The 26,160-nt window shown below is 35.0% G+C and overlaps 1 protein-coding gene across 6 annotated transcripts in view; it reads right to left on the bottom strand.

Annotated features, from left to right (window-relative positions):
• The window catches only part of Ccser1 (coiled-coil serine rich protein 1), a 1,140,231-nt gene that overhangs the window by 229,321 nt on the left and 884,750 nt on the right, over nt 1-26,160 (bottom strand). For 4 of the 6 annotated variants that reach the window (XM_052722112.1, XM_052722113.1, XM_052722116.1 and 1 more), the window contains one exon: nt 24,259-24,301. The exons of the other annotated variants lie outside the window; for them this stretch is intronic. In XM_052722112.1, coding sequence (XP_052578072.1) covers nt 24,259-24,301 — 43 coding nt within the window. The remainder of the gene's footprint in view (nt 1-24,258; nt 24,302-26,160) is intronic. 6 annotated transcript variants of the gene reach the window in all.

The raw sequence follows: 26,160 nt of genomic DNA, 5'->3' as shown, positions 1-26,160 counted from the left end.
CAAAAACAGATGTAAGCAGTTCAATGGAAGTACCTTTGAATGAATCATGAGAACACCAAAAAATAAAAAATAAAATAAAAATAAACACAAAAAATTATTAGCCGGGCAGTGGTGGCACACGCCTTGAATCCCAGCACTCGGGAGTCAGAGGCAGGAGGCCAGCCTGGGCTACAGAGCGAGTTCCAGGAAAGGCGCAAAGCTACACAGAGAAACTCTGTTTCAAAAAAACCAATATATATATATATATATATATATATATATATATATATATATATATATATATACACACATATATATACATATATATATGTATATATAATAAGTTTGAAAGTATTTTACACAATTTCTAAAAGTCCATACTGTTTTGTTAATTCCTTTGTTACACAACACTGTTTCAAAAGATTTGTATTTTCATGTTTGGCAGCTAACCCCAAGTTGAAAGCTGCAGAGCTGCAAACACTTCAGAGTGCAAAGTCTACACTTTCACTCCTGGATGATGCCTTTGAACCTTCCTATAGTGCCTTCCTTACCAGGAGAAGTCATATACACTTGCATTCTTTTTGTTAGGTAAAGAGAAATTGAGGCTTCGTCACAGAGTTTTTGCATATTCACTCTGTAAAGTAAAAGGAAGGATCGAAGATGAGATGGCTCAGTACTTAAGGATGGACATTGTCAAATGTGACAGCCTGAGTCCAATCTTCAGAACAGCATTTGGTGGAAGGAAGGGAAGCACACATTGTCAACTTATCACACACACACACACACACACACACACACACACACACACACACACACACACATTCTCCATACACTAAATATTTTTCTTAAGTGAAAGAAATGATAAGGCGAAGTTTAAAATAAACTTTTGATTAAATCTGCAAATACCTTGACATTAAATATGAGGAAGTATGGGATAAATTGAGATGGGAATCACACGAACATTTCTAACTGAATCAAAACTTCCTAATAGCCCTCTGCAGTGAACTATGAAGACAAACCTCTATGTCTAAGATTACATCAATTTCTATACCACATAAGTCAAGCACGAGGCCTCCCTGAAAACAAGATAAATCAGTAAGTTTAGTTTGAACAGGTAGAACTTTGTCCTGTTTCTGTCACTAAAAAACGAGTCTCAAGGAAAAGTTTTCAAAATATATGTTGTTTTTTACTTCAGTATTAGAATTTTATCACATTTCATTTAAAAATAACTTCCCTTTACCATATCCCTAAGTTAGCAAGTGCTTTATATAAACCAAAATAATAAATGAGTACTTTTTCAATCATTTGATAGGCTTTTGTGTTTTTCCTTCTTCCTGCTAATGAAAATCTGAGACAGCTTATGCTGCTAATTAAAAAACAGCATACCCTCTTGAGTGACCTCTGTTAGCTAATTCAGTGCTGGTTGCCTTGATTACAGAACAGGAAAGTGTGTGATGTCTGAAAATGTGCAAATGAACCCAGGTTCCTGTCTGGGGAGCCACCATCAGGTGGGCAGGTAAGATGCTTGCAGCAATGTGGGATGTATGACATTCGACTCAAGAGACAGAACTCAGAAGGGAAACATTTTGCACGCCTGTTCAAGGAAATGCTACTATAATCAAATTTCTTTTCTTTGAAGTGTTACTAAATGAAACTAAATTTGCAGATTTTTTAAAAAGTATTTTATATTCTCATGGTTTCATTTTTTAATGTATATCTAAATCCATGCCAAATATAAATTAGCATTGTCCTTAAGAGTTTATTTTCATTTTGTCTCGCTTTCTTTTTATTGATGCATTCAGATAATGGTGGCAAGCAATGCAGAAATAAGTAGAATGTGACACGTTGAGGGTGCAGAAGCAAACTCCTGTCCTTTGACTTTACCCCAATGATCTAGGATTCACAGAGATTTGGATTTCAGTTTAATTAGTTATATCCAGAGAGGCACTGTCAGTAAGATGACTTGTTCTTTAGGGCAGAAAGCAATTGAAACACACACTACTTAATTGGCAAGACCATGAGCTAAGTTTTGCTTCAGTTAATGTAGAAAAAGACAACTTAATAAAAAATGGAGTTGACTAAAGGTCGATACATCTACAATACCTACCCTATTTTGTTGTTTTTCGGATATTCTCAAAAAATATATGAAATGAATTTTCATTGATACTTTTTAGAATAATGTTAGAATTATGCAATAAATTAGGTCAAGGCTTTCCAACACATTTTTCAAATACTATTTTCTAATCCTTTGTGGTATGTTAGCTATAAGCAGTATTCTAATACATATACATTATATTGAATAAAGCCTATGTAATTTCTTAAATTTTTACTTAAGTTCTAGTATCACATAAGGTTGCCACAACATATTTGATTGTCTCAGGCTCTTCTTGGCTGTCCTGTGGATTTTTGAAAATAATATATATTGCATAAGATTGGTTTCTCACCTTATCCTGGGTCTCTCCCGGAGTAGCCATGGCTTAAATTACCCATTTAACTGATAGCACAGCTTTTGAATAGCTATGTTTTTAATGTTGGTAATACACAGAGTGTTAATAATCTCAGTCATTTAGATCATGATTATCAATAGCAACTAGATTCCCCAAAGGGTTATCTGTTTTTGTACGATGCCTACTCTAAACATCAGTGCTTCTTGTATTGGCAGATCATGAAACTGGAGCTAAGTTAAGCTACATATTCAAGTGACAGTTATTGAGTGATTAGTTCTCACTGTGAACACTTTAGTAGTATGTGTATATAATGTTGAGCAACACAGTAAAACCAAATATCTATTCTAGTTGAGTTTATCACCTATTTATGACAACTAGTAAAGGATTACATAAGTTATGTGTTATGGTATAATTTCATATTGACAAATGTTATAAAATAGATCATTTAAATATACTTAAATAACAAAAATATATGCAAGAAAGACCCTAGGTAGACAGAATTCCAAATGTAAAGTATTAAGGTAGAAGCAAGGAAAAGCAGTGACAAAAACATGTAGGCAATAAATATTTGAACTTATTAAGTACTGAAGACCAACAAGAATACAATGGATTGTGAGTTACGGTAAGCGTTCTGGACTTATATCACAATAAACATGCTAAAAGAGAATTTCATACAGGGAGTCTTGTAGAAGGTGTGTCTGATGTGATTTGTACTCTGTGATGTGATTTACCATAAGAGTGGGAAACAGACAACCAGCTGGGAAGCTATTCTGTAAATAAGAATTTATGTTGGCTTAGATTAAGATGGTCACAATAGAGATAAGCTTAGAGTGTGCGGACTTAGACTGTCAGGTGAGGGTGGAATTTGCTGCTTTACTGGATTTGCTGCTTTATAGATGTTGGAGTGAAAGCAAAAGAAAAATCAGAACTCTCTTAAATTATTTTTGCCTAAACTGGTTGCCATTTGTTGTGATGAGATACAGGATTACAGGGCGAATATGGTAAGAAGTCAATGGAGAATGCTTTATTTGGATTTGCATAAATTGCAATCATCTATTCCAAAATGAAATGTGAGTTTGAATTAAAATATGTCTATAATTTGGGGGAGGTAGTGATTGGAATGTGGCTATAACATGAACCCCATAGTCTTTAGAGGGGATAAATTCATTGTTAAGTAATGGGGAAAAAATGAAAAAAGAATCAAAGGAGAGTGGAGAGGAAAAGGAGAGATGGAAAAAAGAAAGAGCAAGAAAAAGAGACACAGTAAAAGAAAAAATCTAGCTCCAAAAGGCAAGGCACACAGAAAATCGATGGGGAGAAAATGTGCCATGCTTCATTGATCACCACAGTGCACTGGACTTTGTTCGCCTGGTGTGAAGGGAGCTGATGAATATTCTCTTCCTTTTTGTAAAATCTAAGCATTGATGCTCACTGTAACAGACTCTTTATCATGAGTGAAAGTGACTATTTCTTCCTTCCTTCCTTTCTTTCTTTCTTTCTTTCTTTCTTTCTTTCTTTTCTTTCTTTCATCTTCTTCTTCCTCTTCTTCTTCTTCTTCTTCTTCTTCTTCTTCTTCTTCTTCTTCTTCTTCTTCTTCTTCTTCTTCTTCTTCTTCTTCATCTTCTTCTCCCTCTTCTTTTGAAAATAGATTATTACATTTTCCCTCCCTTAACTTCTCCTAGGTCTTCCCCATGCTGTCAGAAAGAGAGCAAGAACCGGTGTGGATGGAGAACACCAAGGAAAGAAAAACACAGTAGAACTTACTCACATAGGAGTTCACAGGAACTGTGGCATCATGAACAGAAAATGCACAGGTCCAAACAGATGGGGTCCCAGCCCTGTGAAGAGAAGTGGACACAAGCCCCCATCCCTAACTCAAAAGCTATCTGCAATTAATAACTACTCAAAAAGGAAACATTGTTTTTTTTTTTCCAACTAAGTGTCACTGGTATAAAAACACACTTAAGGAAAATCCCCAGTCTAGCAGTAGAAGGCCAAGACAAAAACTGACTACTTCTTAAATATACAAAAGAAACTTGTAAGAGCTAAGAGCTAAACAAAGAAGCTTGTTTAGCTAAAGCAGACTGCAGTTCCTTTCAGTAAGAGAGGACACAGTTGTCCACACAGCCCTCATTCTAGTCTATGACAACATTTTGAATACACATAACAGACAATGGACTCTGTGTACTTATTGTGCATGAGAAATTGGAAACTACGTTCTTGTCCTTAGTATGAGGGAACAATATTACACTCAACTCTCACAGTATAGTAGATAATCCATGCAATAATTTCCTTTGAAGATATTTCCATTTTCTGAAATTTATATCAGAATTGTGAATTCAGAAGGAAAGGAAAGGCTTCTAGTATTTCAGCTTGCAGCACTGTAATTACATATCCTGAAGATATTGAAAGAAAGAATGCCTGTTGAATGCGTGTGGCTACTCCGAATCAGTTCTTTGGAGCTGCATAAACTAAACCTGTCACTTGATTACCAAGTAGTAGCATAATTACTAATCTCTATCTGTGAGTTTTGTACATAACACATGCCCAACATAAACATAAATGTGCAGTACAATCTCCCCTACTATTATTGAGAATAATTTATGGAAATACTTTATTTCAACTATATTTAATCTTTTTTCTTTTAGGGTGAAGAGGAAAGCAACTATATGAATTTTATCATCCTCCTTAAAAATCTATGTCTTTAAATTACCTTTGTACCAAAGATAAAAGTAAAATATCCTAAATATTAGCTGCTTCATGGTTTGGATGGAAGATACTTAATGTTAACATAGTTGCAAAGTCTGTATCATCCACGATGTAGCTGGGCATTCACTCTGATGTGAAGTGTCTATTATAACTTCTCCGCACTGGCTATTACTTATTCATCTTCAGTTGTCACCAATACTTAACTTAAAATTGTTTTTTTAATGGAAAATATCATTATTTACACTTATATACAAACCTATTTCAGAATGTATCCTTAAAGTAGGAACTATTTGTAGACAATAAAATAGTAATTTTTCTTGACAAAAAGGGGTTGGGGTGGGCAGGGAAATTCATTACTAAAACTATCAGGATAGGTTATGTGGTGTTTGAAAAATTAACTGTATCTTAAGTAATCCCGTTAAATACTAGTCTACCTGAGACACAGATGTTTAAATTCCTGAAGGCAATTAGCAACTTTATACATTATGTCCCAAATAAAATTGATAGCGATTTCATTTTACTGCTAAACTACACACTTCCTTGCACTAAAAAAAAAGACACCTTCGGCCGGGCGGTGGTGGCGCACGCCTTTAATCCCAGCACTCGGGAGGCAGAGCCAGGCGGATCTCTGTGAGTTCGAGGCCAGCCTGGGCTACCAAGTGAGTTCCAGGAAAGGCGCAAAGCTACACAGAGAAACCCTGTCTTGAAACACCAAAAAAAAAAAAAAAAAAAAAAAAAAAAGACACCTTCAAGTCTTACTCACAGTTGTAACTTACCTAAAATAATGAGTAGATACCCAAACAGGGCATTTTAATAAGCCTTTTTTTTTTTTAATAAAATTCCCATTATAGAAAAGCAGTTCACACAAAAGATAACAGAAAAATAAAATTACAAATAGTTATAAGATATGCATCACATAAATGTTGTTTCTCATAATTGCATAATGGACCCTAGGTACACCACTAAAATCGGTTTCCCTGAAAGGTTCATTAGTTCTTTCTTTCAAAATGATTGTTGACTTTCTAAGTCTTAACACTTTGTTCCAAAACCAAGGCAACAGAATCGCCCACTGCTTTCAAAGATCACAAACACTAACTAAGGTAAATGTATGCTTCTACTCAGCTAACTTGGCAGTACTTTGATCAGTCTCCTTTACACTTCCTTTGTTTCACTTTTGGGGGGGTTGTTTGTTTATTTGTTTTATTTCTTTATTTTTTTTCAAGACAAGCTTTCTCTATGTAGTTTTCGCTGTCCTGGAACTCCCTCTGTAGAACAAGATGACCTCCTCATAGAGATCTACTTACCTCTGCCTCTGATTAAAGGTATGTGCCACCAGAACTGAAAATCAGATCATAGAATTAAATGACATATTTAAGGCAAAGTTTACTTAAGGAAGCCTGTGTTGGCTTAGTATTCGGGACTATTACATGTTATGTATAGGAAAGCATAGTCCCCGTGCATGTATATGCAGGAAGAGTTCCATTTTTGTTTTTGAAAACATACATAGAGCATGAGGGAGACATTTAGTGCTGTTTTCCCATGTGGCATGGTTCTTGACAAAGAGCGGGTTCTAGAGTCAGGGTAGCTTACTGAAATCTCAGCTCTGTCACTCACCTCCCCCTTCTCATCCATAACTGAAATAGTAATGATGACAGCTATCCTGCCGTCCTTATTAAATTACTTAGTCCGGGGAAAGAAGCAAAATAGTGCTTGGCATAAAAGAAATATCAAGTGGGAGCTAGCTATCACTCTTCCTACTATGAAAATGTGGACTTGCACCAGCATTCAGTGAAGCCAAGCAGGGATTACCTTTTCCTTTGCCCTCTCTCCCAAGAACGCTGTATTTTGATGATCACTTTTTAGATTTTAGATTCTGTCCTCCCTTACTGAAAGAACTGCAGTAGGCCTTACTGTAGCTGAACTTCCTTCTTTAGCTTTTAACTCTTACAGGTATAAATCATTCATTGGCTTACAACAAATAGCCTATGGAATTCTAATTTCATAGGATATCAATAGGTATTCTTATATAAATTCGTGCTAGTACTCTAAAACGACATAGAAATAAAATGACTCCTAATGGCATTGTGCTATATTCATAAACTGGTGCCATGCTCAGCTTTCATCCCTGAAACTTCCTCCTGCAGAAGACGGGAATAAATACAGAGACCCACAGCCAGACCATGTGCAGATGAGAGACCTAGGAACTCTCAGCCCTGAACTGGGTATCTCTATCAAATACCTCACCTGAGGACTCAGAGAACCTCACAGAAGCAGAGACAGAGAGAGTGTAAGAACCAGAGAGGACAGAGGACAGCAAGAAAAACAGGTCCTCTTCAATATAATAGGCACACACATAAACTCACAGACTGAGACAGCATGCATAGGGCTTGAACAGGTCTGTGCCAGGGATCGTAGAGCTGAAAGGAGTGAACATGTCCCCAACCCTAACCCAGAAGCTATCTTCAATTAATAACCACTTGCAAATAAAATTTTAATTTCCTGTAAGGGAGTCTCACTGGGAAACAAACTATTCTTGAGGGTAGGCCACATGCCCAGCAGTAGATGGCCAACAGAAAATGAACTCAGTGGCATTTTTGGAGGTTCCTTGTCTCACAGTGTCATGTCGGAACAGAGTATAAAGAGACTTAGATGCCTTTTCGTCCCTTGGAATATTGAAAAGATAAAACAATGTGTTGAAAATCATGTAACATCAGCCATCACCAAATCTGGTCATCTTAGCTACCATACCTGAGCAATGATAACATGATTTGACATGCCAACATGGATGGGAGAAATCTCATGCCTCTTCCTATCCCACCCCCTACCACTTGAAGAGTTGCAGGCAATTTATCTCTGCTGAGAAGCTGACTCGGTTGTCTGCAGGGTGATTTACCAGGTGCAGCAACAAATGCATCTCAAAGGAACAATACAATAATGACAGTGAATTTTACCAATATCGATCAGATTTCAGAATGAGATGGACATGTAATGGGGAAGGACTGCTACTGTCCTTTAGATGTGATTTTTCAGAACTCTTGTTAGTATTTATTTCTCATTCTTTATGTACTCGTTCTGCATATAACCTGTTAGTCAATTAGCAAGGTTGATTTGTTTTTAACCAATCAAGGAAAAGAGACTTAGAAGAGTCATAAAAATTAGTTATGGAAGAATCTTTGATTTAATACACATTGGCCTCCAATTCTGAGCCTTGCCATGAATGTGCCAAGTTGAGAGAAGATGTTGTAAGTTTAGGAATATCAAGAGGAAAACAAATGGAAAATTTAAAATGAAATCATTTAATGTTAGACTGACAAATACAAATTATGTCACTATCACACTTTCCTCTTTTCTAGCTCATATGCTAACTTCTTTCTATTCCTACTGCTACTGTAGATTTCCAACAGTTTGGTAGGGCTATCCCTCAGTGATGGTTACCTTCCATACTTAGAAAGGGTTGAAACTTTATGCAATTTCAAACCTGGTTTCAAATGAAGATTTAGAAGAGTAACTATATCTCATCTTTAAAAACCAGACTGTCAAGCAAATATTTAAAAAAAACATTGAACCTTACACATAAAAATTATTAGGTTACTATTGCTAATAGGACTAATCTTTTAATTTAGAACTTTTATCTATAATACAGTCCTAATATAAAACATATTCAAGTGGATTTGAAAGCAAATTCTTTATGTTCAACTACTATTTATGTAAAACACAGGACAGCTGGTTTGTGTTGTAATACTAACACAAAAAACCCCAGATGCTACCTGTAACCAATGAACACTGTCCTCTAGAATCAGGAAAACAGCAAGAAAAATGAGACCTGGAGATCTCTCAGCATACACTTACAAGTATGTTATCTACATGAACCTAACACTTCTATGCACACACTAGATTCCTTCTTCAACCCTTGATCATTCCCTTCAAAGAGCATTATTCAAATTTCAATGTTTCAAAATGTTTAATTTACCATATTTTGTAAATATGATACTAAAATGTTTTTTCTCAAAATAAAATTACCATATAACCTTTAGTTCATACAAACTTATATCTCTCTCATAAGTTTGTTCTTCAGATCTTCATGGATGTTAGTCTATGATATGTTCATTAGTAATTTAAATTACATTTCCTCTTTCTATAAGCATAAAACATCATTGTCCCATTTATGGAAATTAAAAATGTAGTCTTGGGGTTGGGGATTTAGCTCAGTGGTAGAGCGCTTGCCTAGCAAGCACAAGGCCCTGGGTTCGGTCCTCAGCTCTGACAAAATAAAATAAAATAAAATAAAATAAAAAAAAATGTAGTCTTATTTCTCTAGTGTATAATAACTTACAATTGAGAGATGCATTAAGATAACTGTCTTATGACACTATTCATTATTCCAGGATTGGAATTAAAGAATGGAAAATATTTGTATTGTAAAGTCAGAAGAAATAAAATTTTAATTATGGCTTTAACATTTCAGATTGACAGTGACTGTATCAATCAACTAATCCCCATAGGGTTACAAGAAATAGCCCCAGGACTTTCTCTGATCTTATATGGAAAAAAAGAACCATGCTATGTACTAAAGAAAAAAATCTAGAAGTGACAAGATAGTATCTTTGATTTAAGTTGGCTCTAATTTTGTGTCCTTAAAAGATATCCAAGTGGAAAAGACAGGGCAAAAGAGATGTGGTCATGAAAAACCAACATTTAGTTTAGAGAGGTAGATGTTTCACATCACAAAAAAAGATTAGAATTGCTATGAATCACAAGAAACCGGAGCACTGAGCATGGCATGATTGCCCTTTCAACTCCAGATGTAGCCACCTTGACAGAGTTACAACCTATGAGGAGTGTAGGGTGTTATGGTGGCTGTAATGTTTAATTTAGACATAAATCAGAGTTAGACTTCTCAATTGCAAATAGAGCTACAATGTAAAGATTACATAATATAAATTACTAATTTTTTCATAAGATTTCCCCACATGGCACAGCTTTTATGTACAAATACATAATACAAATACAAATACGAGTACATTTTTTTTATTTTCCTTAGAAAGGAATCAAAAAATAATAATGCAACTTTATAAAAACTCCACCCTATTAAAAGGTAGTTTTCATTTATGTTTATCATATTGCTGGTGATTTAGAAGAAATTATTATAAGATAATTCAAGTCAATGGAGTGAATATTAGTTATTGAGGATGTATGCATCACTTTTCAATCCTTTTATAATATCAGAAAGTCAGATAGGGGCTATATGAAGTCTGTGTGGTGACTTCTTGACTCTTCTATAACAGCTAAACATATTAAACTCAGAATACATTATAGAATAAGCAGAAAAAAATTATGGGAAGAATGAGTCTAAATTCTTAAGTCATGCATGGAAAGTTAAATCTTTTTATGTTTCAAAATTTTAATAATTTGAAATTAATTTTTACAGTTCACAGAAAATATGTAACTTTTCAGACATTCCAATATCACATCATCTTTTACTACTATTTTAAATGTTTTATGTCTTTTAGCTAGATGATTCCATAGAGTAAATAAACAAACACACCCTCTACTTAACAGTGAAATAAAATATTTTCTAAAAATTTGCCTGTGTGTTATTTTTTGTTAACAAAACTATATCTTTATAAACCATTTTTTTAAGACAGAGGCATAAAAAATACTATTATAAAACATACATTGAATAAGCTTTGGTCATCAAGATTTTATCAGAAAAAAATCTAAATTTCTATCTATATTGATTCATAAGACATTTTTCTTCATAAAAGTGATACAAAATCAGTATTCATTAAATAAAATTCCCCTAATTTCAGTACTACTTGATATTTCTGAGACAAAAATGTAGCTCTAGAAAAAGACTCTTGACCTAAAGCCAAATATTTTTTTAATCAGTTGAAATAAAAATTTAACAAGACTATGATAACAAGCCCCCCAGTCACTTGGTTCTCTACAATGTCTGCTTATGTTTAGATGTTACACAGGTCTAAGAGAGTAAGGAACCGAGTTCTGTTTGTGTATGCACAGCATTCTCTAAATAATGCAAGAATATGAGGGGTAGTGCTGTGCAAGAAATGCCCTCTCAAGAGTACTGTGGAGTCTCTAAGGGAAGCATATCTTCAAGCAATTTTAGTTTCCCCAAATTTTGCTTTTAGTATTTTCATGTACAGATTAAGAATAAACCTTTTGTATGAATATATATATATATATATATATATATATATATATATATATGAGATTTCTGGGGATATTAATAACATTTAATATACATTTTGTTTTAATTTGAATTGTCATTGCTAAGAACAAATAATTAAGGACCAACTCTGCTGTTCTATCTGTAGACAAATACTTGGAAAGCAGATCCCAGGTGACCATGAAAATAGTATAAAGAATGATCAAGTGATGAGCTAAGCTAACTAAGGCATATACTGCATGATAAACTATACCAAACACAAGTATCAATAGTTCAGGTAAATTCTACATTGTGTATGTAGAATAAGTGAACTATCACCTCAATTTCATTTATTTTACTGTGTTGTAATGACTATTGAACTCTGTTTCTCCCTGTTGTTTTCTTTGCGTTAGATATTCTATTATGCTGACACCGTTATATATTAGGGTTTTTCCAATAATGTCATACTTTTTAAGTTTAAGAGATTTATTAACATTTATAGACTGAGATCAATTTGTACTGATTTTTTCAAAGGACAGTCATAACTGCAAATGCTGTCTCTTGGAGGATGGCTCACTACATGTTTACAAAGCATTTGTGCTTTCATTTTTAAGAGTGGAACTGCTGTAGATATCGCTCTGTATGCTGTGAATGTGTTCCTCTGATTGGTTAATAACTAAAGTGCTGATTGGCCACTAGCTAGGCAGGAAGTATAGGCAGGACAAGCAGAGAGGAGAATTCTGGGAACAGGAAGGTTGACGCAAGAGATGCTGCCAGCCGCAGCCATGAGAAGCAAGATGTAAAGATACCGATAAGCAACGAGCCATGTTGCAAGGTATAGATTTATAGAAATGGGTTAATTTAAGATGTAAGATATAGCTAGCAAGAAGCCTGAGCCGTGAGATGAAACTTTTAATTATTATAAGCCTCTGTGTGTTTATCTGGGTCTGAGTGGCTTCGGGCCCAGGTGGGACTGGAGAAAACTCCAGCTACATGGAACAAAGCACAAAACAATATACTAGGATAGTAAATGAGTCAAGTGTTCCAAGAAAACAGGTTAAAGGTAAAAGGTAACAGATAAAATGTTCAGCTTCACACAGAAACATATGAGCATGAAGAGGGTCTTAGTAGGATCAGAGGATGACTTAAGTAAAGATTGTTAGTGAATTTGTTTTATTAAATTGGTATTTTAAATGATCAAAATCAGGTTGCTTACTAATGTATACAAGTGATTTTTTCACTACTCAAGAATAAACATTATTTCTTATCTCTTCCTTTAGTTCAAAGTAATATATTTCACACACACACACACACACACACACACACACACACACACACGTGTCTAAAGCAATTTTCTTGACTTGTAAACAGTTGAATTCATTGTACCTTTTGTTATTTAAGAAATGAAATCAATCAAATGAATGTTGTGCACGCTAAGCATTCATATCCAATCATTTTTAATTTGTTGGCATGAACATTTGCTCCTCAAGTACTATTTCCTTCATTTTTACAAGTAGACTATAATCTGATTTCAGGAAGTGTGAGTGACTTAATGCCATAAGAAAAATCTTTTCTGGATACAACAGGGCAGTTGCATATATGAACTCACGTAAGTTGAGACAGCATTCACAAGATCTGTGCAAACTCAAGCTAGATCAAATCTCACCATGGAGGGTGGGAGTGGGCACGGAGTTCCATCCCTAGACTAGGAACTACTGATAGGAGAGAAGGAGTCAGTTTTCTTTAACAGTCTTTCTATTCAGATGTCTATATCACTTCATAGTATGCCCACAGTGTTTGAGGGGGGAGGGAGACAGTGACAGAGATAGAGATAGAGACAGAGAGACAGAGAGAACAGTTGGGAAGGTAGGAAAGAAAGGATGTGGTTCTGGGAGGAGTCTGAGAAGAAAATGAATATGAACAAAATAAATAAGTTCTCAAATAACCTAATTAAGAAATAAAGAGAAAATGATATATGTTCCCTATCATTTGCCATGTGATTCCCTGTATCATCCCAGGATTATGACAAAAAGAGGACCATCACCAAGTGTGGGCACTTGAACTCTGAGATAAACATACTTATTTTTTCACAGTGTTACCAGCTTCTAGTATTTCATTATAATAGTAAAAATGCACAAATTCAATAATCTTATATAAATTCAGTAAGTAACTCTAATTTTTAATAAAGCATATATTTTAATATTATTTTTAAATAATATAAAACTTATTAAAGCCAAAAAAATCACAGTACTACTTCTTATTTTGAGTATCATCTGACTCAGAACAAAGAAACTGTCATTTCCCTACACTTCAAGGTAATATTTCACTCTTAACCAGCCTCTAAACCAGTGAGAGAGAATCAAGTTCTGTATAGTCACACCTCTCCATAGCTGCTGGGTCCTGGGATATCCCCTCTGGTTCATATTCCTCAGATGACCCCTCTTATGTACTCTGCAAACTGTGGCCTCATCTCTTGGTTTAGGAAAAAGAAGAAAACCTTTCACAAAAATCTGGAAGAGTGGCCAAACTGGGCTTTGATTTAAGGAGGCAATATTTACTCTTCTTTCTCTCCTCCTTTATATTGCCTCTATCACCTCTTTTGTCTATCATGAATACTTAGAAACACTTTTTACCTGGAACCTCAGAAGCCATAGGGTCTGGGTAAACAATTCTCACTAAACTACCTGTCCTCCATTGCTGTTTCCTCATTTTCTCCTTAAGGCCGGTAACAACCTGCTTACAAGTGTTCCTCCTTGTTTTTCAACTCCATTCAGTGGAGATGAAGAACTCTTGGTAGCGATCCAGGGTCTCCCTAGCCATTTATCCCTGTTTCTCCAGATTATTATTTGTCTTATTGCAACCTACCCGCAAATGCATGCCTCCTACCACACCTCTAACTCCCTGTGGGCCCCACCTCTTGGTGTGGACAGGATCCACTTAACTCTTTCCTATAGCCCCTCTCATTTTTCTTAGTCTATCTCTAGTATTCTCAGGCACTCAAAAACATGAAGAAGCATTCCTTACCAGGTAAACCATAGCCAAAACACTTTCTTAATATCCAGGTACTGCAAAAGAAAACAAGGAATGGAATACCCATCCAAAAATAATATTGCCAGATATCAACATCTAGAATCCAATCATCTCAATCATCCTAACTACATATGGATAGACACCAATGCAAAAGTACAAACATTAATAGCCAAGACAATATACCTCCACCAGTACCCTATTGGAATAGGCCCCAAGAAATGTAATATAGCTGAAGTACGATACAAGGACATCAAATCAGCAATTATGTATATGTTCAAGGACCTTAAAGAAGATATGGATAAATATCTTATTGAAGTCTGTGGAAGTACAAACAAATGAATGAAATAATGAAAACTATTCACAACAGGAGAGTAGAATTTAACAAAGAAATAGAATCACTTAAAGAAACCGAACTGAAACTTGAAATGAAAAATTCAGGAAGTCAAACAAAAACCACAGATATAAGCCTCACTAAACTAACAGAGTACAAAATAGAAAAGAGAATCTTAGGCATTGAAGACAAGGTAGAAGGAACATACATTTCAGTTAAATAGTGTTAGATCTAAAAGAAATGTAGGAAACACATAGGAAATCTAGCATACAATGAAAAGAACAAATCCATAAATAATAGAAATAGAGGAAAGGAGAAGAAATCAAGGTCAAACGCACAGGAAGTATTTTCTTTTCTGTGATATATTTAGTTTTTATTATTCTTATTCATTTTACATACCAACCACAATTCCCCTTCCCACCCATCCTCCCGCCCCTGCACCTTCCTCCAGCACATCCCCCATTCACTTCTCCAAAAGGGTAAGGCTTCCCATGGGGAGTCAACAAGGCCTGGTACACTCATTTGAGGCAGAACCAAGCTGCAACAAAGCTAAGCAAGCCATTTTCAACAAAATCATACAAGAAAAATTCCCTAACCTAAAGAAGGAGGTGCTTATCAAAATACAAGAAGCATACAGAATACCAAATAAACAGGTCAAAAATTTTTTTTCACATGATACATAATAATCAAAACACTAAATATAAAGAACAAAGAAAGAATAAGAAAAGAAGCTAAGAAAAAAGACTAAATGACCAATAAAGGAAGCCCATCAAAGTAACACCTAGCTTTTCAAATGAAATTCTCAATGACTTCCTATATACAAATGACAAATGGCCTGAGAAAGAAAACAGGGATACAACAACTTCACAATGGCCTCAAAAAATATCTTGCAGTAACTCTAAACAAGCACATGAAAAACTTGCAAGATTAAAAAGAAGAAGAAGAGGAGGAGGAGGAGGGGGACAGGAGGAGGAAGAAGAGGAGGAGGAGAAGAAGAAGAAGGAGAAGGAGAAGGAGAAGAAGAAGAAGAAGAAGAAGAAGAAGAAGAAGAAGAAGAAGAAGAAGAAGAAGAAGAAGAAGAAGAAGGAAAAAAAGAAAAACTTTGAAGACACTGAAGAAAAAAGTTGAAGGTATCAGAAGATAGAAAGTTCTCCCATGCTCATGTATCAGTAGAATTAATATAGTTAAAATGATCATTCTACAAAAAGCTATCTAAAGATTCAAACAATCCCCATCAAAATTATAACAAAATTCTTCCAAGAAATTGAATGGACAATTTCCAGCTTCATGTGGAAATACAAAAAGCCCAGAATGGCTAAAACACCCTGAATGATGAAAGAACTGTGGGCGTTATTACTATCCTTGATTTCAATTTGTACTACAGAGATATAGGAATTAAAGGAGTGTGGTATTAGCTTAAAAGCAGACACTGACCAATGGAATCAAATTACTGACCCAGAAATAAGTCCATATACCTATGGACACCTGACTTTTACAACAAAAACAAATACACACTGGGAAAAGAGTAGTGTCTTTAACAAATGGTGCTGGTCAAACTGGATGACTTCATGTAAAAGAATGCAAATACATTCATATATATCACTCTTCACAGAACTCAACTACAAATGAATAAAGGACCCCAACATAAGCCAAATACCCAAAATCTTAAAGACAACATAAGAAACAGTCTTCAACTCATTGGCTCAGGAAAGAACTTTCTGAACAGAACATCAGGCACATAAGCACTAGAAACAACAATCAGTAAATGGAATATCATGAAACTTAAAAGCTTCTCTAGGGCAATAGACATCATCACTTGGGCAAAGCAGCAGCCAACAGAATGGGAAAAGATCTTTACCAATCACAAATCTGATAGAGGGCTAATATCTCAAATATATGAAGAACTGTAAAAATAAGCATCAAGAAAACAAAGAACCAAATTAAAATATGAGTTATAGTGCTAAACAGAATTCTCAAAAGATGAAGCATAAATGGCTGAGAAACACTTAAGTATTAAAAATTCTCAGAGCATAAGGAAATGCAAATTAAAATTACTTTGAGATTTCATCTTACCTCAGTCAGAATGGCCAAAATTAATAAACCAAATAGTAGTTTATAATGGCAAGTATGTGGGAAAAGATGAACATTCCTCCATTGCTGGTGGGAGTGCAAACTTATACAGACTCTATGGAAATCAATGTCCTGTTTCCTCAGGAAACTGGTAGTAGATCTACCTTAAGATCCAGCTATAGCACTCTTGGGCATATATTCAAGAGACTCTACATGATATAACCGAGATACTTGCCCATCCATGTTTATTTTATTCTATCAAAGTGTAAGAGCCAAAAATTAGAAACTGCCTATACTTCTATCAATGACTGAATGAATAATAAACATAATGGTACATTTATACAATGAAATATTATTCAACTGTTAAAAACAAAATTAGGACTGTCACAGGCAAATGGATAGGATTGAAAAAAATCATCCTGTGTAGTATCCCAGACCCAAGACACAAATATTTTATGTTTTCTCTTATATTCAGTTGGTAGCTTTTAAAATGCTCTTGAAAGATAGGCTACAATACATATAACTGCAAACATTAGTAAGGGATGGGGTAGGAAGGTGGGATATCTCTTAAGTAAGAAAAATGAAAACGATAGCTATGGAAAGACAGGAGAGTAGAGCACAGTGATTAAAGGGGGTTGAGAAAAGAAGGGAAAGGAGTGAATCTGGAGAGAGATAAAGAACACTAAAGGCAATAGGAGGGGTTATATGGAAACCTAAAATGGTAGATTCTTCTTAAAATATACACATATGTGAAAGAAATTTAAATGGACTTGCCAAATAATGAAGGAGACAATGCCCTGACTACATATTTTTCACCTCTAAGTGAAACATTCTGTGCCAGAAATGGGCTAAATCTAATGAATTCATTGGCCCAAAAGGACCCATGAAAACCCACTAGTTGGTAAGACCATTTATTCTTCCATGTGAGAGCTTTACCTTACTCCATACCTAACCTTTGTGGTTATACTTCACAAACTGACAATAAGCTCCTATTGCTGAAGATACCACTTAACTATCTCATTGAACAAGGATAAGCCTAGCTAGTGCCTAACTAATACATTCACCCATATTGATCTGTAGTCAAGACAAGTACTGAAAGGTATTCTGCAAGCTCAGAAGAGAAAGGTAAGCCACAACTTAGCTACAATTCTGCAGCCTACAACAGAGACCTGCCTGCATGACAAACTGCTGCTGATGTACCACAGAATTTGTGAGAGTAGCCAACCACTCTCTGATTGGGAATAAGGCCTACTCCCTGAGATGGAACCTTGCCTGATATTTTTCTAGCGACCCAGAACCTGAGAATGGATAGGACACGGGCTAGGAAAAAAACAAAAACTATTTATTGTTTGGCTATAAGAACACAGTAATAAAATGATTCCTGATGTTGTTCTGCCATACCTGTAGACCAGTGCCTTGCTCAGACAGCATCAGTGAAACTTCTTCTTGCAGTAGATAAAAACTAACACAGAAATCCTCAGCTGCACAATGTGCAGAGGGTAAGAGACCTTGGAACACTCAGTCGTAAACGGGATATCTTAATCAAACCCATCTGTTCAGGGCTCAGGGAGCTCCAAGGAAAAGGACATGGGAATGTTATCAGAGCCGAAGGGGATGGATGGCACCAAGGAACAGTGTCTTTCAGATACAACAGGACTGACACACATTGAAATTCACAGAGACTGTGGCATTATGCACAGGGCCTCACAGGTTCAAGTAAGATGGGGTCCTAGCACTGAGAATGGAAATTGGACATAGATTCCATTCCCTAAGAAGCTATCTTTAATTGATAGCTACTTGCAAAGGAAAAATTAGTTCTCTCTAGTAGAGTTTCACTGGGAAATAAACCACAGTTAAGGGTAGAACCTATGCCTAACAGTAGATAGCCAACATAACATGGACTCAAAAAGTACTTTTGTAGACTTTTCATCTCATATTGATTTATTTGGACCCTTTTTGTCTTACTGACTTTTTGTTTGTATATTATGATTTCTAATTTTGGTTTTTATGGAATTTGTGTGTCTGTGCTTCTATTTTGCTTTAATATTTATGGTTCTTTTATTTTTCACTTATATGTTTATTTTCTAAAGAAAGAGAGAGAGAAAGCATGCAGTTGGGTTATTGGGGATGTAGGCAGGTTCTGGGAGGTGCTAGAGGAAGGGAAATTGTGATCAGAAATGTATTGTATGAAAAATACATCCTTCAATTAAAATAAACCCATGGAAGATATGACAGCTTGTCAGACTATGAAAGAACAAAATGTTTCAAATGACACCAGGGCATTAGTAAGAGAGTAAAAATTTTACTTCTCAAGACTTAACTTTAATAAGGATAAATTCGAACCAACAGGTCTAATTCTATTAGACCATTGACCACTACACACCACTGTTTTCTATTCCTCTGCTAGGAACATTTGAATAGTTCATTATTTTATGAATCGGAACAAATTAAATGAAATTAATCCATAATGAATATAAATTATATTTGTTAGCACATGTCTTCAATGTGTTACCTACATTTAGACAATCATTTTTATGTTATTAGTGATCTTGACAGTCATCTTCAGTGTTATTAAATGTAGAATACACCATTTTGGGATCCTTAAAATATTTATTAATACTAGGTAAAGTAAAACAATTATAAAATAACAAGTAATCAGGAAAAATCTTTGCTTTCTTAAAAAGATGAAAATTATAATTTCCAGAATTTATTAAATTCCAAGACGGTCTTTTATTATTGCCTGACTTACTCAGCTTACCAAGTATTTTAAAGAAAAAAGTGAAAAAAAAAGCATAAAATAGTTTCATCATGTGCTATCCAGTCATCCCCACACTTCTTCTCTACTACAGTTGTTGCTTCAATTTTCCATCATTAAGTGTTATTCTGCTTAAGAATGATTTCACAATAGGCAATTCTCTTGATTAATAAAAGTTTAGTTATGCATTTGACAAAGGAAAATCAGTACCAACATTTTAATGTGCTTGATTAGAAAATTATTATGCTAATTTAGAGTAAGTGGCAATTGTTGCATCACGGCAGTACAAACTGGATAGATGTATGAAATAGATAATGAATTGCTGGATATTTAATAGTGCTAATTCCTTTCTGTCATCAGTAGCACGTTGGGCTCAAAAATCTCTGCTTCACCATGAACTTTTAACATCCATTGTAAAACCATGTTGATAAAGGAATGCCTGAGTATACATACAAGCAAGTATCTACCAAAAATACTGAAGAGAAAGGATAAATGAATCACATAAATACTGTGAAAATGATATTTTTATTAGTGCTTTAGCATTAAAAAAAATTAACTTAATGGTAACATGCTTTGTAAAGATTTTCCCCCAAAGCTTTCTCTAATCTTCTTTTGTTTTACTGTATGCAGGATTTCTTTAGCACTGGGGCGTCTCCCTTCAAGCCCCTCCTACTCTGATTTTCAACAATTTGGGTATGATGCTCCAGGTTATGTTCTTTTTCTGTTTTCTGTTGTTTGTCCTTTAATCTTCTTGGATCTATAATTTGGTTTGTGCTATTTGTGGCTATTATATCTCAAGTGTTTCTTCTGCACTATCTGTATGCTCACTGAGACTGAACACAAGTAAATCAAATCATGTGATTATTTTTCAAAGCCCTTCGATTTTCTATGACTACCCAAAGCCTATTCCACCCTTTGCCCTTTGTTTTTTCAGCTTGGTCATTTCTGTAGGCCATATTCAGATTCATAATTCTTTCCATGTCTATGATATGTCCGTGAAATTAACCATCACAGATATTCATCCTATTTGTTATTGAGCATTTAATATCTTCAGGCTCCTTTTGATTCTATTTTACATCATTCTCTGCTGAAAGTGGACATGTGCTCCTTCTGACACTCTTCCATTAAAGAATTAAACACAATTATGACATTTTAACTCTTTTGTCTTATATTTCTAGTATCTACACAATGCTGACTCTATTGATTGCTCTACCTACCACGTGACAGAATGTTGTGTTTTGTCTTTTTTTTCCCTCATCTTTCCAATAGGTACAAAACTTCAGTGAAATGTCAGCTATCATGTTCGGGACATTAGGGATTTAGGTAAACATATGTCATGTGTGGGAATTCATGTGGTGATTTGTGTAGGTGATGAGGGTGTTGCTTTGGTGACTGCAGTAATCTTTCCTTCCATTGTCTCTAACCTTTTTTCTTTTCCAGTAGGGCTAATTGATTTGAGACTTTTCATTATAAATGCCTCCTTAGCTGTAGGCCTTTCATTTATACTTAATCTCTTCCAAGGTGTGGCTGTAGTTTTATAACTTTCTCAGCCATATTACAAGATTACCTGAAACTCAATAGAAGTTAATCTGTGAAACACAGCAGGGGCAACACTCTCTTTTTGATGAAGTCTTTGTCCCAAAGCAAAACCTGACTGTCCCAAGTGGGACCTGCCCAGAGGTTAGTAGTACACTGGGGTCCAACATGTAGTCTTGTCCTTTTCCCCAAGTATCAAAAAGGCTCTTCCTCCTCCTTGAACAAGCTCCAGTAACTTTTCCCACAGATCTTGAGGGTTACATTATGTGCTGCACCTGTATTTTAGGCTTCTGTTCTGTGTGGGTACTAGGAAAGGCATAAGGAGAATCTGGACAGGGTTAGTGCCATTTGTTTATAGTTTGATCCCTTCTTCAACAGTGTATTCCCTGGAGCTCCTTCTCAGGAACCTTACTCATATTTTTAACAAAATAATTATGCTTTTCATTTTTAGAAAGTATTCTCTTTACCAACATTCAAATAATTTTCTAAGACTCATCCTTTGGACATGATCATTCAAGAATTTTCTCTGGAGGTAAAAATTATTAAGCAATACTGTTTCTTTTCTTTTTAACTTTGATGAGCATTATTTACTGGAGACATTTATACGTAGGCATGTTAACAAAGCCCACACAGCCTCTCAAAATGATGTCATGAATCCCTCACTGTAGATTCATGCCCTTGTCACCTAATCTCTCAAGGAATCTCTCTCTTCACGAGATTGTGTTTCAGGACAGTGCAAAAATTGTTTAATTTGGACAGTATTATAACTAACAGTCATATATTAAAGAAGTTTTTAATATCAAATAAAACAAACATAAAAAAATCTTGTCATCTATGTTTTCAAGACAGTGTGAGCTGCTTTCTGATATAGTCAACATACTGAATCAAAATCATTTGAAAGAGGTCTAGCTGGACACATGTAGTAGTGGATAAAGGAAGGAAAGCTGTGAATGCCAGTGCTCATGTTCATGTGTATTATAAACTATAATTACTATACAATGTTTTCAAAAATCACCACAATTACATATGCTGTGTAAGACACCACAGAACTGCACTGCTATGAGGCAGAGATCTGAGGACTCACACTTGAGAAAACATCATCAGGCCTCTAAATTAAAGAGCTTAATAAGCTCACCATTCCAGACCACATGTTTAGGAGGCAATGTCTATTTCAAAGTACTGCCTACTAATAATATGCGTATAACTAAGCATCCGCAGCCTTAGAGATACAATGTATACTCTCTTTTCTGATTTTTGTAAATTCTCACTTAACTAGAGACAATGATCTGAAATCAAATCTATATGAAATTTTTCATGTTATGTCCTTTTATTTTGTAAAATAAGGAATGATTTTAATAAAATCAAAAGAAATACTTTCATAACCTGCTGTGGGATGTTCTGTATGACAAATGTGTTGCTCTGATTGGTCAATAAATAAAACACTGATTGCCCATTGGCTAGGCAGGAAGTGTAGGCGGGACAAGGAGGAGAATAAAGCTGGCAAGTGGAAGGCTGAGTCAGAGACACTGCCAGCTGCCACGATGAGAAACAGCATGTGAAGATGCCGGTAAGCCACAAGCCATGTGGCAAGGTATAGATTAATGGAAATGGATTAATTTAAGCTGTAAGAACAGTTAGCAAGAAGCCTGCCACGGTCATACAGTTTGTAACCAATATAAGTCTCTGTGTTTACTTGGTCGGGTTTGAGTGGCTGTGGGACTGGCAGGTGAGAGAGATTTGTCCTGACTCTGGGCCAGGCACGAAAACTCTAGCTACAATAACCATTATATTTACATTTATGATTTCACAGGACATAGTGAAGCCGATTCCTCAGTAGACAGGACTGGATCCTATTTTTACAGCAGCCTCCATGCTTGGTGCTTAACTTATATAAAGAGTAGAGATTTGCTCCTTCTTAACAAATCAAAATATGTCTCATATTCTGGAATTTCTTGCCTTAGGTTTCAATCTTACTAATTAATACTGCAAAAAATAACTAGGCAAAATTAGTCTTATTTATAATAAACATTAGAAATTTAGATAATAGAAGAATAAAAGGAGAGAGATAAAAATATAATTTATCACCTGTGATGACAATTAACTTTCTGTCAATTTTAATATCTCTAAGTTATTCTTACTAACAGTTCTTTTTGACTTTAACTTTATTCATAAATTTCAAACATCCAAAATTAATTTATGATGAAGGAAATACTAAGTGTACAGTTTTATTTATTGTTTTGGTCACTTTATAAAAAGCACAATGTGCAGTGTTTTATTATTAATTCATTAATCTTCCCCTGTAAATGTCATCAAATGGTATTTTTAACTGAAAATGGTTAAAATGAACATTGTGCAAACTGGACTGTTCCTTTCAATCCCCCCAGGCATCAAATTAAAAAGAATGCATTGGCAGATATGGTTAGACATAATTAGATTCATGAAGGTTTGTAGCTCAAGCGGTTGGTAATGGAGGCAGAAAACCAAGTCAACTGATAGAAGCTATGTAGAGGGACAGAGCAGAGCGGGATGGGTGATGAGAACAACTGTTTCTCAAAGTCTGCTGGCAAATTTACAGGTACATTTCTCAGTGACACACTATTATAGACAAGCTACCAGAGACATCAGTACTGCAGTCGGGTTTATGACAAATGCAGTGTAAGGGTGTAAAAATCTGGGGTTGCTAACTAAAATTTTATAGATTAATTTTAATTTTCTTAATGTACTGACTTAGAAATAAAAGAAAACATTTAGAAAGTCACTTTGCTGTACTTTCACTGGAAGGCAGATGTCTTTTTGTAAACTCACTAGGAAGGGTCTTTCAAACTTGGGCTCAACCACAACTTATGTGGTATGAAAACTCTGAATATTAAAAAAAGGAAGTTAGGGTTGATGAAAGACTTATGATTCACTAACAGAGAAAGTGTTCTCATTGTTTCCAAATTTAAAAAAAAAATGTATTACATCAATTACTTTCTCTGCCCCAGACTTTGAGTCATTACTGAAGTCTTATTGTACTTGGCTGTACTGCAATACGGCTTTTCTTAAATGAGCTTGAAAATGACAAACAGATAAGGAAGAGGCAAAGGGAGCCATTTACTACAAATACATCATAGGTAATATACAACACTATAGATTGCATATTGACCTGTGGGCACTGGTCTCAGTCAGCATGCCATGCTACAGCACAGGACACAGAGCCATGTTTACAACACAGAGCTAAAGTTAAGAGACTCACATTGCCTGCGAGAAGGTACAGGAACATTCCCATAAGCTGTGCCCTGGAAATAAAACACATTTTTTTGGAGCAAATGATATCAGCATTATTAACAGTAGAAAGTGGGGAAGAAATGAATGAAACACATGAACAGAAATGCAAAATAAGTAAAACTTAAAGAAGCTGATTTTAGAAATAAGGTTGAACTCCTATATTGGATGTTTGTTGAGCTCCTATTTTGGATGTTTGAGGAGATTAAATATAAAATAAAGCAAAGCAAAGAAGATAAAAATTATAGTTAAAAATGAAAGCATTTAAATTGGATAGGAATTCTGAGAAAAGGAGAGCACATGCATTATGAAGCCACCTCCTTATCAAGTAGGCTCCCTTGCACCATGTCCTTAGCAGATGACATTGTTGCTTGTCTTTTAAATAAGCAGTACATCAGGAATTGCTCTTTTCTGTGTTCTAACTCAGACACTATGCAAAAAAACTTCAATAACGTGAAAAATGTTCCTGATTTGTGCTTCAACAAAAATTGATGATTGCAAAGCAGCACAATTCAATAGACGTGAAAGATTATCAAATGATGATATGAAGGGTGAATGTTGTGTGGTGGACCCCACAGAGAGCCTAATAGTAAACACAACACTTGTCATAATCCTCCAGTACAGTGTGTTCTACACATACCACAAATTAAGTTTAGATTTTTATTGCTGGTTCCAAAATATATTATAATTTGTGCCAGAAAGATCTAAAATTATAACTAAAATCTCTATAAATCATTAATTATTTATAAACATAATAATTAACAAATGGTAATTACATTGAAAAGTTAACATTTACTTCCTTCTTTTATTGTAATATTCCAAGGCTCATCACTTCAAAATGTGACTACCGAGATTACTGAAAGTTTTGGCTGGTGACCATTTTCAACTTCGATTTGGCTGGCCACCACTTTCAGCTTTTATTCATTGTCCTTTCCATTTTTACTGAAGAGAAAACTTTCTAAAACTAAATGAATTTTTATTTAGTTTAGAAGCAGTGAAGAGCCTATCCAAGCTTTCAAACCTGGTTAAGTTCTTAATAGGGAGATCCTTGTTGCCAGAATGTAATGAACTCATTGCAGGGGCTCAAGAGGTGGCTCAGCCATTAAGAGTCCCCGCTGCTCTGCTAGGGCAACCACATCCAGTTGGCAGAATGCATTTCCTGTAAGTCACCACCTATAACTCCAGTTCTAGGTGTTTCAATGTCCTCTTCCGGCCTCCATGGGTACTCACAATAATGACTGACACACACATACACATGAATAAAAGTAAATTCTTAAATAAAGGAATAGCAAATTCTAGCAATATAGCCTTTGTAATATAAGTTAACCCCAAATGGACTTATCTCTTAAAACAAATGAACCTTTCCATTCAGACATAAAAATGAGTCATGCAAATCTGTCACTAAAATTTTCTCTGTCTGAGGTTTATATCTCTAATCTTTTTAGAAAGAAGCATATATTTGGCAATGGTCAGTGGTGATTTTCTTAGGATTTTTTTTGTTACTGTAGATAGTGACTTGTAACTAAATTAGTTTAAAAAATTGCAGTCTTTGTATAGAAAGAAGCTCAATATTTCTTTAGCTTGATATAGAGACTCACATACAGAATTTTAGTAACACCTTTACAAGTCACTCACCACAAGGACACTAAAACTCTTCAAATATCAACTAGAAAAATATTCCCCAAACCTGAAATATAACTTTATTTTATTAGAGGAGATATTTGAGCATTCAAATTGTTCCTATAATAAACAAACAAACAAAAACCTTACTATTGAAATAAAACCTTGAAGTATGAATAAACACTGTCTTTCCAATTCTCTAATTGCAGAAACTGGACTTTTGATTTTTGAAGCATCAAGTTGCTGGTATGAT

The sequence above is a fragment of the Peromyscus californicus genome, unplaced genomic scaffold, assembly GCF_007827085.1.
Source record: "Peromyscus californicus insignis strain IS unplaced genomic scaffold, ASM782708v3 Scaffold_6__1_contigs__length_162567912, whole genome shotgun sequence".
Lineage (NCBI taxonomy): Eukaryota > Metazoa > Chordata > Mammalia > Rodentia > Cricetidae > Peromyscus > Peromyscus californicus.
The sequence above is the reverse complement of the archived record's forward strand: the minus strand, read 5'-3'. Positions and strand labels throughout refer to the sequence as shown.